Source organism: Mastigoproctus giganteus, chromosome 10 (assembly GCF_048544385.1).
Source record: "Mastigoproctus giganteus isolate SK-2022 chromosome 10, ASM4854438v1, whole genome shotgun sequence".
In the NCBI taxonomy this organism is placed as follows: Eukaryota; Metazoa; Arthropoda; class Arachnida; order Uropygi; family Thelyphonidae; genus Mastigoproctus; species Mastigoproctus giganteus.
Window position 1 is genome coordinate 226,562,149 of NC_143584.1, and position 18,297 is coordinate 226,580,445.

The 18,297-nt window shown below is 36.0% G+C and overlaps 1 protein-coding gene across 1 annotated transcript in view; it reads right to left on the reverse strand.

The window, feature by feature from the left end:
* LOC150080000 (uncharacterized) overlaps nucleotides 1-18,297 on the reverse strand; it is a 136,418-nt gene that overhangs the window by 49,825 nt on the left and 68,296 nt on the right. Inside the window, exons 6-8 of the mRNA XM_090383327.1 lie at nucleotides 16,447-16,557; nucleotides 5,741-5,899; nucleotides 2,292-2,450 (exon numbers count right to left, since the gene is read on the reverse strand). Of these exons, the coding sequence (XP_090239453.1) occupies nucleotides 2,292-2,450; nucleotides 5,741-5,899; nucleotides 16,447-16,557 (429 nt within the window). The remainder of the gene's footprint in view (nucleotides 1-2,291; nucleotides 2,451-5,740; nucleotides 5,900-16,446; nucleotides 16,558-18,297) is intronic.

Genomic DNA, 18,297 nt, shown 5'->3' on the forward strand with positions numbered 1-18,297 from the left:
AAAGTGTGCCATACTACAAGTACGAACCCTGGGCAGTACTAGAGACCCCAACCTACAAGCTGTACTGGGACTGCTCCACAATAACAGATAGGACAATCCCGCACAACAGACCTGACATAACCCTTGTTGACAAGAAGGAAAAGGCTATCTATCTGATTGATATAGCAGTACCCAACACTGGCAACCTGCAGAAAACCCATGGGGGAAAATCAGGATGTACACCAACCTAAGATAGGAGATCAAAGAGATGGGCCATATGCAACAAGTAACGGCCATCCTGATCATTGTGTCAACCACAGGTATGGTGCCAAAGATATTACATAACAGCCTACTAGCAATAAGTCTCCCACCAAACACCTACAAGGAACTCCAGATAGTTGCAATCCTGAACACCTGTAGGATAGTCAGAGTTCCTCGACAAACAGTAACATCAGACATAACAACAACCACCCTGTGTACTTGATAGCAATACCCGTCATGAGGTGGAACCCCTAATCAATCAGGGAGAAATAATATAATAATAATAAACAACGACATACTAGTTTCGGCATGCTCATAAGACACACACTAATAAAGCTTTATTATATCATTAACAAATACATACAATTCTACAATATTAAATGTTATTAAATAAATTCATCTGAATGAATTTTCTTATTCACAGTGCTGCTAAATCACACATTCTTGAATACTACCGGTAAGAATTCTATTACGGGAAATCTTATCTACTAAATATGGTTTGATACTTATGCATATGATACAAACTCATTTGTATCATATGCATAAGCATGCCTTTCCTACAGTATACAGTAAACCCCCGCTATTCGCGGTATCTGTATTCGCGGTTTCGCGTATTCGCGATCGCCGATTTACTATAAAATGAAACCTAAAAAATGTGAATTTTAAAGCGCCGTGAATATTTTCCGCCATAAAAAAAAAATGGGCGTGGCTAAAATTATCTTACCCGGTCAAAACAGCGCTCAGTGGGTGAGGGGAGAGGGGTGACAAAATCGCGAGCGTGAATGTTTCTCGCTAATCCTTGTTCAATATGTGTTATGCACTTGTTATGGAAGGTTTTGTCGTTTGCTTTTAATTTATATGCTTATAAATTGAATAAATTTATCAATTTATAAATTGATATGCTTACAAAAGTGATAAATCTACCGTTTTGCAGTGTAAAACAGACTTTTTCGAGTGTGTTAACGGAAGAAAGTGACTTTATTGTGGACAAGTTCTTTCTAACCCGTACAAAAATATGGCTACGAATAACAAGAGAAATGTGAAAATATCAAATAAGGTGATGACATTAGCGAATAAAATTGAGTTATTAGATAAAATTTCTAATGGTGAAAGTGTCTCCTCAGTGGCAAAACATTATAAAATCAATGAGTCAACGGTACGATCAATCAAGAAATCGGAAGAAAAAATCCGCCGTAGTGTCCGTGAAAACGCGCTAATTGCTTCAAAAATTTGCTCTGTAACTCGTGATGTTAAATTAGAAAAGATGGAAAAAGCTTTAAATCTGTGGATAGAAGACCGAACTCAAAATAAAATTCCGTTAAATTCGCTCATCATTCGTGAAAACGCAAAACTCCTTATCAACGCTTTGGCGAAACTGGTGATAGCACTGGCGGGATAGGTTTTTTAGCTAGCAAAGACGCTGGTTTGAAAGATTTGTTTGAAATTTCTAATAAATATTACATTTAATATTAAATTGTTTCTTATTTTCATTTCGATGCCATATGCTTGCATTTCACTATGTACTGTCTATGTATATAGTCATATTATGAAGGTACATATAATACATAGACAAAATTTTAGACTAGTTTTTCTTATATATTTCATACTTTGGAACGGAACCCCTTTATTACTATGGGAGCCATAACTCAGTATTCGCGTTTTCGGTATTCGCGGCATTTCTCAGGAACGTAACCCCCACGAATAGCGGGGGTTTACTGTATTTTGTACTTAGAAGTAAAATTTTACAAAAACTAAAAAAAAAAAAAAAAAAAAACACACCACTTTTATAAATGAAATTAGAGTGATTATGGATTTCTAGCCAGGATTAAAATAATGAATATAGTGTAAATATTCATAAACTGCTGTACTATAAGCATTCAAACATGCAAGTAAAAAAAAAAAAACAAAAAACACACACCATGTACATAACATTACAAAAACTAATGCTACTAATATGCTTGTGATAGATTAATGGCATAAAATACGTAAATTTCATGTATGACTTTATGAGTTTAATATATTAGTAAAAGCATGTATAAAATTCAACTTACAACAACATTTTTACTCCTAACTGGTTCAAGCTGGCTGAAGGGCTGTGCATCATACCGGCTACAGAAGTCTCGTATGTGCTCATAAAAATTCATGCGAAACATTTCCAAGTTGCATACTGGACATTTTACTCTGGCAAAGTCACAGTGTCTCTCATGCTCCTGGGGCGAGGAGGGGGGAAAAGAAACTGAATTTCAAAATTCATTTCATTCCAAACAGGGAAAAAAAAAAAAAAAAAAAAAAAAAAATCAACTTGCACAATGTAGTTGATTACAAAAAGTGTTAGGACTCTTAACATAAGTACACATAAATATAATCCCAATAATTATACGTGCTCCCTGTAATTCTGATGCATATAATCAAAGTTGCCAAAAACAATACATTTTTGTTTTACGGGGTCAAAATGCTCAGTTCCCAACGTAATTATATGACTTAATTGCAGAAACCATTGAAATTAAATTAAATTAAATTATATATTTATCATATTAATTATAAGACTACAGGTAACACTCGTATAACATGGTAGTTAGGTTCTTACAAAATGTGTTGTGAGAAACTGTTATACAGGACTAAAAAAAAAAGTACAAAAAGGGGGGTTACATTCCAAAAGCTAACAAAAATACACCATTTCATTAATAAAATGTTAACAAAACTAACAAGAATACACTATTCTAGATTTCACATATCTTCTGCTCTTTTTAAAAAATGAGTAGTCTGATTTTGTTTGCTTTTGCTTGATAAATATTTGTGAATTTCATTGTATGGAACTAAGCATTTTTGAAGCTCCCTTTTGAACTTTCGGCTCCTTTAATTCAAGAATGTGTATTCAAAAATTAAGATTCTAATTGCTCAGCTAACTTTATGCCTTCCTATATACTGTTTAGTGTAAAATTTGGAAGTTTAGAATATTCATCTGCTCTATCATCCTCTATTAGCTACTGGAGCAGGATTATCTATTGATGATCCTGCTCCAGTAGCTAATAAACTGAATGAGTATTTTGCATCTACATTCACACATGAGGAGTTATTCAAGGAGGGAAATGCCAGACGTTTATCAAACTCTAACAGGGTATTAAATGATTTTGTGATAACTGAGAGCGAAGTGAAGGAGAAATTGTTGAAGTTAAACATAAAAAGGGCACCTGGAGCAGATGCGATCTATCCATAATGAAGGAGGCAGCAAGGGAAGTAAGTAAAACTTTAGCTATAATTATGAGAGCATCCTTAGAGTCAGGAGAGGTCCCCATTGCCTGGAGATGGGCAAATGTATCCCCAATTCCAAAGAGTGTTCAAAGGTGACACAAATAATTATAGACCTGTTAGTTTAACTTCTGTTCTGGGGAAAATAATGGAGTCACTGGTTAAAGAGGTGATACAGGATCACCTAGATGAGACAGCAGCAGCAATAGTTCAGATACAGCATGGGTTTGTTAAGGGGAAGTCTTGTCTGACCAATTTGATTGGATACAATATGGTCACAAAGGAACTGGATGCTAAAAATAATTTTGATATCATATACTTGGATTTCAGGAAAGCTTTTGATACTGTTGCACATGGAAGACTGCTGTACAAATTGGAGTGGTATGTATAGGATGGTTGAGTGGGAGACTGCAGAAAGTGGTAATAAATGGACACTGCTCTATGTGCACTAATCTTATTAGCAGAGTCCCCCAGGGTTCAGTGCTGGGCCCATTGTTGTTCTGTGTATTTATCAATGATATCGATGAAGGTATATTGGGCTTAATGTCCAAGTTTGAAGATGATACAAAGGTTGGCAGGATTGTTAATGACACTAAAGACACTATGCTACTGCAACAGGATCTAGAAAGGTTAGATAGATGGGCTGAGAAGTGGCAACTGAAGATTAACATTGATAAATGCAAAGTACTGCATATAGGTAGCAGTAATCCAAGAGAAACATACCAACTGTGTGGTACTACACTCAGGGAGGTGGAGAATGAAAAAGACCTGGGGATAATTGTGCAGTCAGATATAAAGTTCTCTGAGCAGTGTAGACAGGCTGCCAGAGCAGGCTATAGAGTTTGTCAATGATATATAGGAATATTTCTAGAAGAGACAAGGAGGTGATTATCCCTTTGTATAAGGCAATGGTAAGGCCACACGTTGAGTACTGCATACAGGTCTGGAGGTCTCATTTTAGGAAGGATGTAGAGTTGCTAGAATGAGTACAGAGAAGGGCAACAAGACTGTTGAAGGGAACAAAGGGGTGCTCTTATGAAGAAAGGCTTAATTGTTGTTTGTTTGTTGTTTTGGTTTTTAGGGGCATTAGCAACTAAGGCCATATTGCTCCGGGATATGCGATGGTCATTCCCTGACCTCCGCATCCTCCGTATTTGGTGGTGACGGGCTCAAACCCCGGTCTAATCAAGAAGAGTGTGCTACGCACTGCTGCTCCTTCCCACCTGTCTACGGAGGCGAAAGAAGAAAGGCTTAAGTTCTGCAAGTTGCAGCATCTGGAGACTAGGCACCTGCGAGGTGATCTGAGTGAGGTGTATAAGGCCTTCAATGGTTTAAGCAGGCTCAATGCTGACGGGATACTTCCGTTTGCACTAAGAACCTGAGGGGGTATAGATTCAAATTGAGGAAAAACAGTTGTAGAATAAATGTGCAGAATTTTGTCTTCAGCCAGCAGGTAGTTGATTGCTGGAACAGACTTCCATCTGTTGTTGTGGAAGTTGATAGCTGAAATAAATTTAAGGCTAACTAGACAAACATTTAGAGTGACCAGATGGGTGAAATGGGAAGGTTTTTTTTTTTTTTTTTTTTTTTTTTGGCTGATGCTGCATAAGCTTGCTTTCTTGCATCATATGCCTCAACTAATGGTAATGCTAATAAGGTTGCAATCTGGTTCATTTTACAATTTGCATATATGATGATCTCCTTCTTCCCACTGTTTGCCAGCCTAATCCTTCATGGGTACTATTACATCCACCTAGAGTTGTTTGTAGGCACTTGCAATTCTCTGTCCAGAAAATCAACTTTCTCATTCGCATATACTTGAAAAATTTCTGACACTGTACAACCATCTTATCTCCTTTTATTCACAATCTGTGCCACATAATTCTTGCTCATGAGCTTATGCTTCAGTACAGTCAATTCATACACATTACAAATATTAATATGTCATTAAATATACTACACACAGAAAACTCAACTAAAACATAAATGTTTCAAGAAAGAGCATATTTCTTTAATGAAATGAATGAATCTATTCTTCCCTTTGATAATGAGTAGTATAATGCTTGGAAAGTTATCATTTTATGAGTACAAAAAAGGTACTATAAAGAAAACATGCAGAAAAAGTGTAGGAAATGTTTAAATAAAAAAAAATAACATTTAGTTTAAGTGGCAATGAAAACACTTTAAAAAATACTGTACATTTTAATTCAGAGAGAAAAAGTAGAAATAAGATATTTTTTTTTCAACTAACCTGAATCTTGTTGTTTTCAAAGGTCCCATTGCAGTAGATGCATTGCAAATCCCCCTCAAAAATCAAACCATTAATGGGCTCAGGTGCAATCACCAATGGTGTTCTAACTTTATTCCTTAATTTTATGAACTGATCTAGACTGCAATTGCGTTTATGTTCCTAAAATAAAAAAAAGAATTTTTCCACTGGGTTCCTGATTAAAGAAGTACAGTAGAAAATTATATTGCATTATGCAAAAAAACAGATAAAGATCATCATAAAAAAAACTGCACTAATGGAGACATGGTCCCAACTTCATAATAGTTCATCTATATAGGCTATTGGAGAGATTTCTTTATATCAAAAAGTACAGTAACAACTGTATATTCAAATAAACCCTGAAAAATCCAAATATCATCTTCTCACCTAGAGCACAAGCAGACTTCAATCCAGCAGCCTCTCTGCAGCCCTCCATTGCGGGGCATGTTCTCGTCGCCACTCATTCCGTAAAATTCCTAGGAGTGGTAATGGATGAAAACCTAACGTATAAGGAACAAATCCAGCAACTGCATTCAAGAGCATTACAGGCTTTCTGGGTATGAAACTTGATCTCTGTAGAGCGCACAACAAGGAAACAATCAGAAGTCAGAAAATTTCTCCTCTACTACTTTAGTTCTATCATCAGTTATGGTGTTGAAGTTTGGTTGGCTGCTCCTATGTCCAGTCTGAAGACAACTCTGGGATCTGGAATTCTGAGTCCTGAAGTGGGCCAACCATTGGACTCACCTACCCTATACGACATCAAAATCACAGCCCTGCATAAATTTGAGATACACCCTGGCCCAGCACCTGGCATATGCGAGGAAGCTCACAATGCCGCTTAATCTGTGCTCCGCTGCTCTCGACTTCATTAATATCTTGGAAATCGTGGGCTGGAAAATCCCTGGTAGAGCCCTCAGAAACCGTCCAGTGCTCTGTTCTAACCTGCAGAAGCTCTTGACCTTCAAACGACACTTTCCGAACAGCATCATCAGCATGCTGAACTCTGCAAACATTGATTTGGATGTGTGGTACAGAGATTCTGTCTACAGAGAAGAAAAGCGCAAATCCATAGTGAAGTGCAGTCAGCATTCCTGCAATTGTCAGCAGAATAACTCCCAGTGAAAGTCTCCAGACTGCCTCAATGTGTTGCAGCTTGTATATAATAACTATAAAATCTATGTACTATAATGGAATATAAGCTCTGTATAATCAATCTATTATAATAACTATAAAATACATTTATTGCAATATTAGCTGTGTATATTGCACTGTCTATGTATTCTATATATTTGCTGTGTACCCACGTAATGTACTGAATGTAAGGTGTCCAGTTAATTGTACGATTCTTCTGGTTGCCTGTAGCGGGAATCGTCTCCTACATTTCTATGAATAAAGAATTTTATTATTGTTATATTATAATATAATATTATTATTATATTATTCTTATAATAATAAGAATTTTATTATTATTATATGCAATAAAAAGAATTTTATTATTATTATACCAGTGAAGGTTCAGAAGAGGGTGGGAATACCAAGCCACAAGTCTATATAATTAAAATGTTTGTTTGTTTATAGATTTTTTTTCATTTTAATGTGCCCCTTGATCTGTGAAATTTCCCTGGATCCAATTAATGACAGCCATGAATGCTTATTTCTACTCCTGATAAGAACAACTGTTAACACAAGGCCGAGCAAGTGTTTTGAATGTGGGCATATAGTATTAGCAGCAACAAATGATGCAAGAAAGCAAGTATATACAGCATCAGCCAAACATAAATAAATAAAGCCAAACACTTTCACACATCACTAGTCCATTTCAAATAACTTGTCAAGTTCTTCCTTTAATTTATTCAAACTACCTACCTCTGCAACACCAGATGGAAATTTGTTTCAACAATCGACCACCACTGGCTGAAGACAATTTCTGCACATCTGCCATGCAACCATCCTTCCACAGATGAATTTATGCTTCCTCATGAGTAGTCTGAACTAAAGGAAGGCACTTATTCAATCCTTCCAAAGCCTTAAACACCTCAATGACACCTCCACACAGGTCCATAGTCTCCAACTTTCAGAACCGAAGAATTTCTTTGTAAGAGTATCCTTTTGTTCCTCACACTAATAGGCAGAACACAAGATATGACCATTTCTCTATACAAGGGGATAATCACCGACTTATCCCAGCTGGCAAAGTATTAGCATTAGCATAGGCACATGATACAAAGAAAGCAAGCTTATACAGCATCAGCAAAAAAAAAAAAAAAAACCCCTTCATACTTCACTGATCCATTCTTTCCAAACGTTTGTCTAGTTCTGCCTTGAATTTATTTAAGCTATCAACTTCCACAACAACAGATGGAAGTTTGTAGTAGTGGCATGCATCAGCCAAAAAAAAAAGTATGAGCTTATGCAGCATCAGCCAAAAAAAAAAAAAAAAAAACACCATTCCCTCCAAATGCCTGTCCAGTTCCTCCTTAAATTTATTCAACCTATCAACTTCCACAATGACAGATGGAAGTTTTTTTCCAGCAATTAACCACCCACTGGCTAAAGGCAAATTTCCGCACATCTATTCTACATCTGCCTTTTCTTATTTTGAATTTATGCCCCCTTAGGTTCGTAATCTAAACAAGTGGAAGGACCCCATCAGAATTCAGCGTGCTCAACCCATTCAAGGCCTTATACACCTCAATCAGATCACCACACAGGTGCCGTCTCCAGCCACTGCAATTTGCAGAAATTGAGCCTCTCTTGGTAAGAGGATCCCTTCATTCCCCTGCTGGCTAAAAGCAAGCTTCTGCACATCTATTCTACAACTGTCTTTCCTCAGTTTGAATCTATGCCCCCTCAAGTTTGTAATCTCAGCAAGAGAAAGAATCCCATCAGCACTGAGTCTGCTCAATCCATTTAAGGCCTTATATACCTCAATCAGATTGCCTCGCAGGTGCCTAGTCTCCAGGAGCTGCAATTTGCAGAACTTAAGCCTTTCTTCATAAGAGCACGCCTTTGTTCCCTTCACCAGTCTTGTTGCCCTTCTCTGTACTCATTCTAGCAACTCTACATCCTTCCTAAATGAGGCTTCCAGAATTGTACACAATACTCAAGGTGTGGCCTGACCACTGCCTTTATTCAAAGGGATAATCACCTCCTTATCCCTGCTCGCAAAATTCCTGCATACCATTGACAAGACTCAATGACCTACACTGGCAGCCTGTTTGCACTGTCAGAAAACTTCATATCTGAATGCACAATTACCCCCAGGTCTCTTTCATTCTCCATTACCCTGAGTGTAACACCACATAGTTGGTTGTTGTTATTTGGTTTTTAGGAGCATTAGCAACTAAGGCCATATTGCTCCAGGGATATGCGGTGGTCATTCTCTGACCTTTCCACATCCTCCGTATTTGGTGGTCACGGGCTCAAACCCCAGTCTAAATCAAGAAGCATGTGCTAAGTACTGCTGCTCCTTCCCACCTGGCTACGGAGGCGCCACACATAGTTGGTACATTTCTCTGGGGTTACTGCTACCCATATGCAGTACTTTGCATTTCTCAATGTTAAATTTCAGTTGCCAATTCTCAGTCCATCTACCCAACTTTTCCAGATCCTGTTGCAGCAGGTTACTATCATTACTGTTGTTAACAACCCTGCCAATATTTGTATCATCTGCAAACTTTTACATTAAGCTTGATATACCTTCATCAATATTATTGATAAATATACAAAACAACAATGGGCCCCATCACTGAACCCTGAGAGACACCACTAATAACATTAGTCAATGTCGAGCAGCAGTAGTAGTGGCATGTGATGCAAGAAAGCAAGTGTATGAGCTTATGCAGCATCAGCAAAAAAAAAAAAAATAAATAAATAAAATAAAAAATCACACCATTCCCTCCAAATGCCTGTCCAGTTCCTCCTTAAATTTATTCAACCTATCAACTTCCACAACGACAGATGGAAGTTTGTTCCAGCAATTAACTACCCACTGGCTAAAGGCAAATTTCCACACATCTATTCTACATCTGTCCTTTCTTAATTTGAATTTATGCTCCCTTAGGTTCGTAATCTGAACAAGTGGAAGGATCCCATCAGAATTCAGCGTGCTCAACCCATTCAAGGCCATATACACCTCAATCAGATCATCGTGCAGGTGCCTAGTCTCCAGCCACTGCAATTTGTAGAACGTAAGCCTCTCCTGGTAAGAGGATCCCTTCATTCCCCTCACCAATCTTGTTGCCCTTCTCTGTACACGCTCAAGCAAATCTACATCCTTCCTAAAATGAGGCCTCCAGACCTGTACGCAGTACTCAAGGCGTGGCCTGACCATTGCCTTATACAGAGTGGTGATCAGTACCCACTGATCACCACTCTGTCTTCTCCCACTCAACCATCCTTTTATCCATTGTAGCAACTTGCCCTTAATGCCATACTGCTCCAATTTGTACAGTAGTCTTCCATGTGCAACAGTATCAAATGCTTTCCTGAAATCCAAGTACAGTGGTACCTTGGATTACGAGTAACTTGGTATGCGAGTGTTTTGCAAGACGAGCAAAAATTTTTAATAAATTTTAACTTGATAAACGAGCGAGGTCTTGCAATACGAGTACAGTCAGACCTCGTATAACACGTGTTTACACTACACGAATTCGATCATACACGATTTATAAATAGGGGAACGATATCTTATATAACACGAACCGAATTCGCTTATGCACAATTAGCCTTTGTGTTTACAAGAAATGGCAGTCGAACGCAGAATCACCCCCAACCGAACGCAACCCGATAGGAATGAAGAGAAGATTTTGAAAATGTATTTATGGTTTTTTATATCAGTGAAGGGGAAACACATTTCACCATAATAACGTAAAAACCAACACAATTCCAGCTATCGGTATAATCGCAAAAGCAATTAGATCGAGTTTACTACCAGTTTATAACAGATTCACTCGCAGAAACGCAACAGGAAATTGTTTTTATTGTTTTATGGTAGTAACCCCTAGAAATGTGCTTTAGTAAAATGTGAGGTGTTAATAGAGTTGTCTCTGCCTTTACGGTGTTGTTTATTCAGTTGCTACACGCACAGCTTTGTTTATGTGTATCAAGCGTGCCTCCTCGTTTTGTAATTGTGCTTTATTCCCTAAAAATTAGTAAAATAATTAAAAGGTGTGAAAAGGAAGCATCCTGGCGAAGACACTGCAGATTCAGAGAGAAAAAAAAAAAGCAATATCGATAAACAGAGGCGGACTGGGTCAAAAATTCTTACCCGGGAAAATTTATAGTGGCCTCATACTATGGTTTATGGCCAAAATCACACCGGCCTCCGGCCCACCGGGCTACACGCGTGCAGCTTTGTTTATGTGTATCAAGCGTGCCTCCTCGTTTTGTAATAGTGCGAGCGATGAATCTGATTTCCGTGAAATCCTCAAAAGGAGGCAAAAGCAAGTGTCATTGGAAAGATTCCTTGTTAAAGTCGCACAAAAAGATAGCAGTGATTCCGTTAGAGACAGTGAAAGTCGTCCTACCCAATAATTAATAAATTCGATTGCTTTATGTATATTAAATTTAAATATTAAAAATATAAAAAGGTATGTATTTTGTATTAATCATTTTTACAGTATATGAATATTTTTGAGTTTTGGAACAAATCATCTAGGTTTCCATTATTTCTTATGGGGAAATTCGCTTTGATATACGAGTGCTTTGGATTACGAGCACGTTTCTGGAACGAATTATGCTCGCAAACCAAGGTACCACTGTATATGATATCAAAATTATTTTTTGCATCCAATTCCTTTGTGACCACGTCATAGTATCCAATCAAATTGGTCAGACAAGACTTCCCCTTGACAAACCTCTGTCATGTCTGAATTATTATTACTGTCTTGTCTAAATGATCCTGCAATGCTTCTTTAACCAGTGACTCCATTATTTTCCCTGGAACAGAAGTGAAACTAACAGATCTGTAATTACTCGTGTCATGCTTTGGTCCCCCCTTTGTGAATTGAAGATGCATTTGGACATCTCCAGTCCGTGGGGACTTCCCCAAGTCCAAGGATGCCCTCATAAGGGTTTTCTTACTTCTTTTGCTGCTTCCTTTAATATAACTGGATAGATCTGATCCACACCAGGTGCCTTTCTTATGTTTAACTTCAACAATTTCTCCTCCACTTTACTCTCAGTTATTACAAAATCATTTAACACCCTGTTAGAGTTTGATAAACATCTGGTCCCATCCTCCTTGAATAACTCCTCGTGTGAATGTAGATGCAAAATACTCATTTAGTTCAGCAGCTATCTGGGAATGATCATCTATAGTCAAACCATTGATATCAAGCGGACAAATCTGATTTATCCCCTTCCTTTTAGAGTTTATATAAGTAAAGAAATCTTTGCTGTTTTTCTTAGCATCCTGTGCCAAAGATTTTTCATAATCTGCCTTTACTTGCCTAACCTCCTTTGTGACTTGATTACAGACTAGCTTGTATCTACCACAGGCTTCTGTGTCACCTGACAATTTATGTGCATCCCATGTATTTTTCTTTTCTGCCATGAGTCTCATTAGTCATCTGACATTCATTTGGGCCTGAACCTAGAGCAGTATTTCTTAGTTGGAATAAAAAGCCTAGTAGCCTCCAAAATTACTTCCTTGAATGCTTCCCATTTAGTATTTGTTGTTGGTAACATCAACAGTTGGTCCCACTGCATAGAACCTAAAAAATCTCTGAGAACCCCTGTAGTCACATTTACAAAAGCAAAAACCCTTCCCTTTACCCCTGATGGTAGTTACATCTTTAAGTAAATCCCACATCAGTACACTGTGATCACTGCTACCTAGAGGTTCCTTAATCTGTAAATTCTTAATGCATGAATAATCACTGCTGATAATCAGATCAAGAGTGTTACTCTCTCTTGTTGCCTCTCTAACATGCTGCTGTAGAAAACAGTCATCCAATAAATCCACTGTTTTCTTTGTGTAATGTTATTAGTGGAGTCCTCTGGGGTTCAGTACTAGGTCCTATTGTTGTTTTCTGTATTTATTTAATGATGTTGATGGAGTTTCAGCATATCATTGACAAAACTTCATGAGCTGTCCTAACAGTTTGCCTACTCTGCTCAGAGAATTTCATGTCTGACAGCACAGTTTCTTCCAGATTTTTTTTCATTCTCCGATACCCTGAGTGTAGTACAATACAGTTGATAAGTTACTTTGGAGTTACTGCTATCCGTATGTAGTACCTTACATTTGTCAATGTTAAACTTTAATTGCCACTTCTTAGCCCATATACCTAAGTTGTCTAGACCTTGTTGCAATAGCATACCCTGATTATTATGATTAACCACCCTGTCAACTTTCTTATCGTCTGCAAACTTAGACATTAAGCCTGATAAGACTTCATCAATATCATTAAATAAATATAGAAAACAACAATGTACTAAACCAGGAGGACTCCACTAGTAACATTAGACAAAGAGTGTGCACTGAAAACCACTGTCTTCTCCCACTCAACATCCCCTTTATCCATAGCAAAAACTTTCCCTTAATGCCACACTGCTCCAGTTTGTATAGCACTCTTATATGTGACAGTATCAAAAGCTAACCTGAAATCCAAATATATGATGTTAATTATTTATTTATTTATTTTTTTTGCATCCAGTTCCTTTGTTACTGTGTCATAGTATCCAATCAGATTGGTGCAAGATTACCCCTTAATAAGTATAATTTAATTATTTCCTATGTCTTAGGAATGCCTAGCATTATGCATTAAAGCTACTGAAGAAGGCACTGAATGAAATTTTATAACATATAAGTATACATTGTATTTTTAAGTTTTAATAAATTCTAAGTATCCAATTACACCTATTTGTATAAAATCAGTTATGTTTTTATATATGCCATAGTTAAAGTCCAGGCATTGAAAAACGTCCTCCAATAGCCATATAAGTTCATAATTCCTTGAAATTTTTTTTTTTGCAAAGAAAATTTATTAATTTATTACAATTCAAAATTTATGTCATTTGAATTTTAAAAATGGCTATGGAATTTTCATTGGTGAAAAATAAATAAAAATAAATACTATGCAGACATGTATCTTACAATACTATACAGAATATAGCTGGGAATGAGCCGGTGAGCCCATAGACTTGTGCCTTTGTCTGAATAGTTCTTAAGTTTTCATTGTAAGTTTTTGCTTGATGGAAAGTTGAAATCTTAGATTACTATAGAGCAAGTGTATACTGGAATAAGTCTGATTTATTCACCCTTTGATGTTTTGTTTTTAAAGCTTGTAAACTACTATTTTAAAGGGGTTATGATGGTTCTTGCTGGACAATCTTGAAATATAAGCCTCTATTACTCATAAGCCTCTATATTTCTTTTTACACAGTTTAGTCTCTTTTCCTCACATATGAATTTTAATTATACATGAGTGTTCTATGTAAAAAAAGTTCATACCTACTCTGAACACTTATGGAGCTATAGTCTGTTGTATGGTATGTCATTTGAATTTTAAAAATGGCTATGGAACCTGACAGCAAAAATAATAAAAAATAAATTTCTTTACCATTCAAAACTCCATAGTTATTTTTGTTTGAATTCAAAGATTTATAACTATTCAAAATTGGACACATGTTTATATGAAAACATAGGGAAAAAAAAAGTTTTACATACCAAAACATGTAGGAAAAAAAAAAAAAAAAAAAATTTCCCTACTTGTTTCATATATAAAGCCATCCCCAAAACTATCAGCATTTGAATTACATCATGGAACAGCTTTCTCCAACTGTAAACTGTTGATGATGATGAGTTTATCATATTCTCTCAATCCTGAAAAATGAGGTTAATTGAGCTAAGGGAGCTAAGGAATTTCAAATAACTGAGAAGAAATGGATGAAAATGAATGAGAAATGGAAATTGTTGAAGCTGACAGTAAATAAGGCACTTAGGGCTGACAGAATCTATCAATTATATTAAAAGCAGCACAAAAAAAAAAGTTAAGCAATCTTTTGGCTACACTTTCCTTGGATTCAGGGAGGATCTGTACAGATTGGAGATGTGCAAATGTGTCTTCTACTCACAAGGGGGGGGGGGTATCAAAATGAAAATTGGGTAATTATAGACCTGTAAGCTTGACTTCTGTTCTAGGGAAAACAATGGAGTCAGTCAATAAAGAAGTAATACAGGAATATATCTTGAAAGGAATACAGTTATATAACATAACAGATTTGTTAAGGGTAGATCCTTTCTTATCAATCGATTAGCTACTGTAATGCAGTACAAAGGAACCAGATGCAAAAAATAACTTTTTTGCCTATTTAATGCAAAAATTCTTAATATCAATTAGTACCAAACATGTTCATAATTCTTATATCATTCTTATTCTATTCTTAATATCATTAGTATCAACATGTAAAACAATAATACCTTTTGTGCCATTAAAAGATAACTGTTCTACGACATTATTAACTTTTGCCCCTGACAGAGCTGGTCCTATTCCACCTATCCTTTTTGTACAACACATTTTTTGTTTCCCTTACAATGGAGTCAACAACAATAACTGCTTTCTGTAGGAAAGTAGCTATTGTTGGTGGTTCCATTAAAAGGCAGGAGACACTGGTTTGTAGGACCAGTCCTTTCTGCCTTTAGGAATACTATTGTGTTACCAGATACATATAGGCTCTAACATTGAGCTGGGTAGTTGAGTGTTCGATGCGTCCAATATTTTAATTCCAAAATACAAATAAAATCTTGCATGTATCTTACACATTCCCCTCCAACACCACCACTAACTTGGGCAAAGTTCATGGCAGTAACACTAGAAAGAATAGGCCTGAATAATACATATTAAAAAGAATTATAGAATACAAATCTTTGGAGAAATTTTATCCATAATCCAATTCTGTCACTGCAAATATACACCATTAACTTGTGTATGATCTATTTGTCCAGCATCAATGAGAGAAGTGTCTCAAACAGACCTGACCTAATGAGCAAAATAGTCTTCATCCTTGGACTGATTTTACAAAAAACCAAAACAATGGCATTAGAACCAATAATACTTAGTATCATGCATGTGTTGAGGATTGAGAAGACACATATTGTTGACATTAGAACTTTAATTTCTGCAGATTGTAATTTTCAGGAAAAATGAGTAATTCTGTAGAGTTCAGAGTTGGATAGTGAATGGATGATGACTGGTTGAAGAATGTGTTCAGACTTGTTTGAGAGTTGTGGAATTACAGATGCAAATTAAGAAGAATGGTACCCATGGAATATCTACAGAAAAGGTATACAGCAGAAACTGAATGTCTATGAGACAGCAAGTAGACAGACTTTCTTAGAGATGGGTCATTCCTTGGATTAGTGTGTCTCAGTGATCCATTCAGAATTTAAATGTAGGAAATGACCAGGAAAGCTACTATAAGGTTAGTTTTTAATTTCCTTCCAGTTTTTTTGTAAAAAAAAATTAAATCTCCTATTTTAACATTGTTATTCAATGACTGATATCTTTCTAATATTGGAAACTCATAACTGAGTTGTTTTTAAACATGTTTTTAACTACAAAAAAATAAAATAACTTACCCCTTAAAATCAACTAATTTTAATCTTTATTGAAAATGAATAATTAATTTATTAAAATTTACTTAAAAATTGACAAAAGGAAGATATCTGCACCACTTACCTCTATCTTACTTTTTTTTATGTATTGTTTACAGTGACTACAATACTGGGGTTTGTTTTTCTTGGCCCTTTTAGATTTAGACATAATTTCTTGAGATGGATCAGTTTTAGTCTACAAAAATTAGAATTTCATATACTAAAAGATGCAACTGTATTCACTGAACATAAAAAAAATATAATAATAAATTTAAAGAAAAAAAACTATTTTATTGAGTGAACTTAACTTCATTGTTGTAATAAGTCTCTCCCTCTTCCCCCCCTCCTTTCAAGGGAGATAAAAACTGAATATAACTAATAGAAATAATTTAAATTATATCAGGTGTAACATTTCAGCTGCCTGCTTCATTGATGAAAATATTAAAAAATTATGTTGTGGTGATACAAAAATTATTGAAATTGAAGGATTTTGAAAAGTCATATTCTGTGGAAATGAGCTATGATCCTGGAAGGTGATTAGGTATTAATTACTACCAAAGATACTTTATGATATTGATGAAGGTATATATCAGGGTAAATGTCCAAGTTTTCAGACAATATGAAGGTTGGCAGGGTTGTTAATGACAGTACACTACTGAAACAGGATCTAGAAAAGTTGAGCTGATGGGCCAAGAGGTGGCAACTGCAGTTTAACATTGAAAAATGTAAAGTACTGCACATGAGTAGCAGTAACCCCCAGAGTTACATACCAACTGTGTGGTACTACACTCAGGGCAGTGGAAAATGAAAGACCTGGTGGTAATTGTGCAATCAGATATGAAGTTTTCTGAGCAGTGTAGACAGGCTGCAAGAGTAGCTCATGGTGTCTTGTATATGATATACGGGAATTTTCTACTATACAGTAATATAACAGATCTGGAAGCCTCGTTTTAGGAAAGATGTAGGGCTGCTGGAATGAGTACAGAGAAGGGTAACGAGACTGGTTCTGCAAATTGTAGCAAATGGAGACTAGGCACCTGTGAGGTGATCTGAATGAGGTATATAAGGCCTTGAATGGTTTGAGCAAGCTCAATGCTGATGGGATCCTTCCTCTTACTCAGATTACTCACCTGATGAGACATATATTCAAATTGAGGAAACAGAGTTGTAGAACAAATGTGCGGGAATTTGCCTTTAGCCAGCAGGTGGTTGATTGTTGGAACAAACTTTCATTTGTTGTAGTGAAGGTTGACAACTTAAATAAGTTTAAAATAGAACTAGACAAACACTTGGAGTGAATGGATAGGTGAAATGGGAAGGTATTTTTTTTTTTTTTTTTTTTTGCTCATGCTGTATAAGCTTGTTTTCTTGAATCATATGCCTCTCTACTAATGCTAATTTCCCAGTGGATAATTCTTATGTACTTATTTTTGAAAGTGTAATTTTTAATAATATTTTTTGTATTATCACAACATAATTTTATAGTCTTTCCTTCAATTAAATAAAAACATAAAATGGCGGTGAACAGTATGTGGCGCAACAAAGGAAATTAAACACTATTATACTATGTGCGAAAAACTGCTGCATCTGCAGCAGGTTGATCTTTGGCCAGTTTGGCTACAAATTGTTCCCTTCTTCTATGGATCAAGTGCCATATTGAGGGTGGCTATATATATATATATATATATATATATATATATATATATGGTGTTTAATATTTAAAGTTTATAATGATAGAATTGTATGGTATGGTTTTTGTCATGTGTGCTATGTTAGTGCTATTGCACATAGGGCAATTAGACATTATACGTGCATGATTTAATATAGGTCGATTAGTTCAATTAAGTGGTATTTTTATACGTGCAGAATTTAGACATTATAGGTATTAGTGTGTATACGGATCAGGTAATCAAGCTAGCATATATAGGCTATCTTA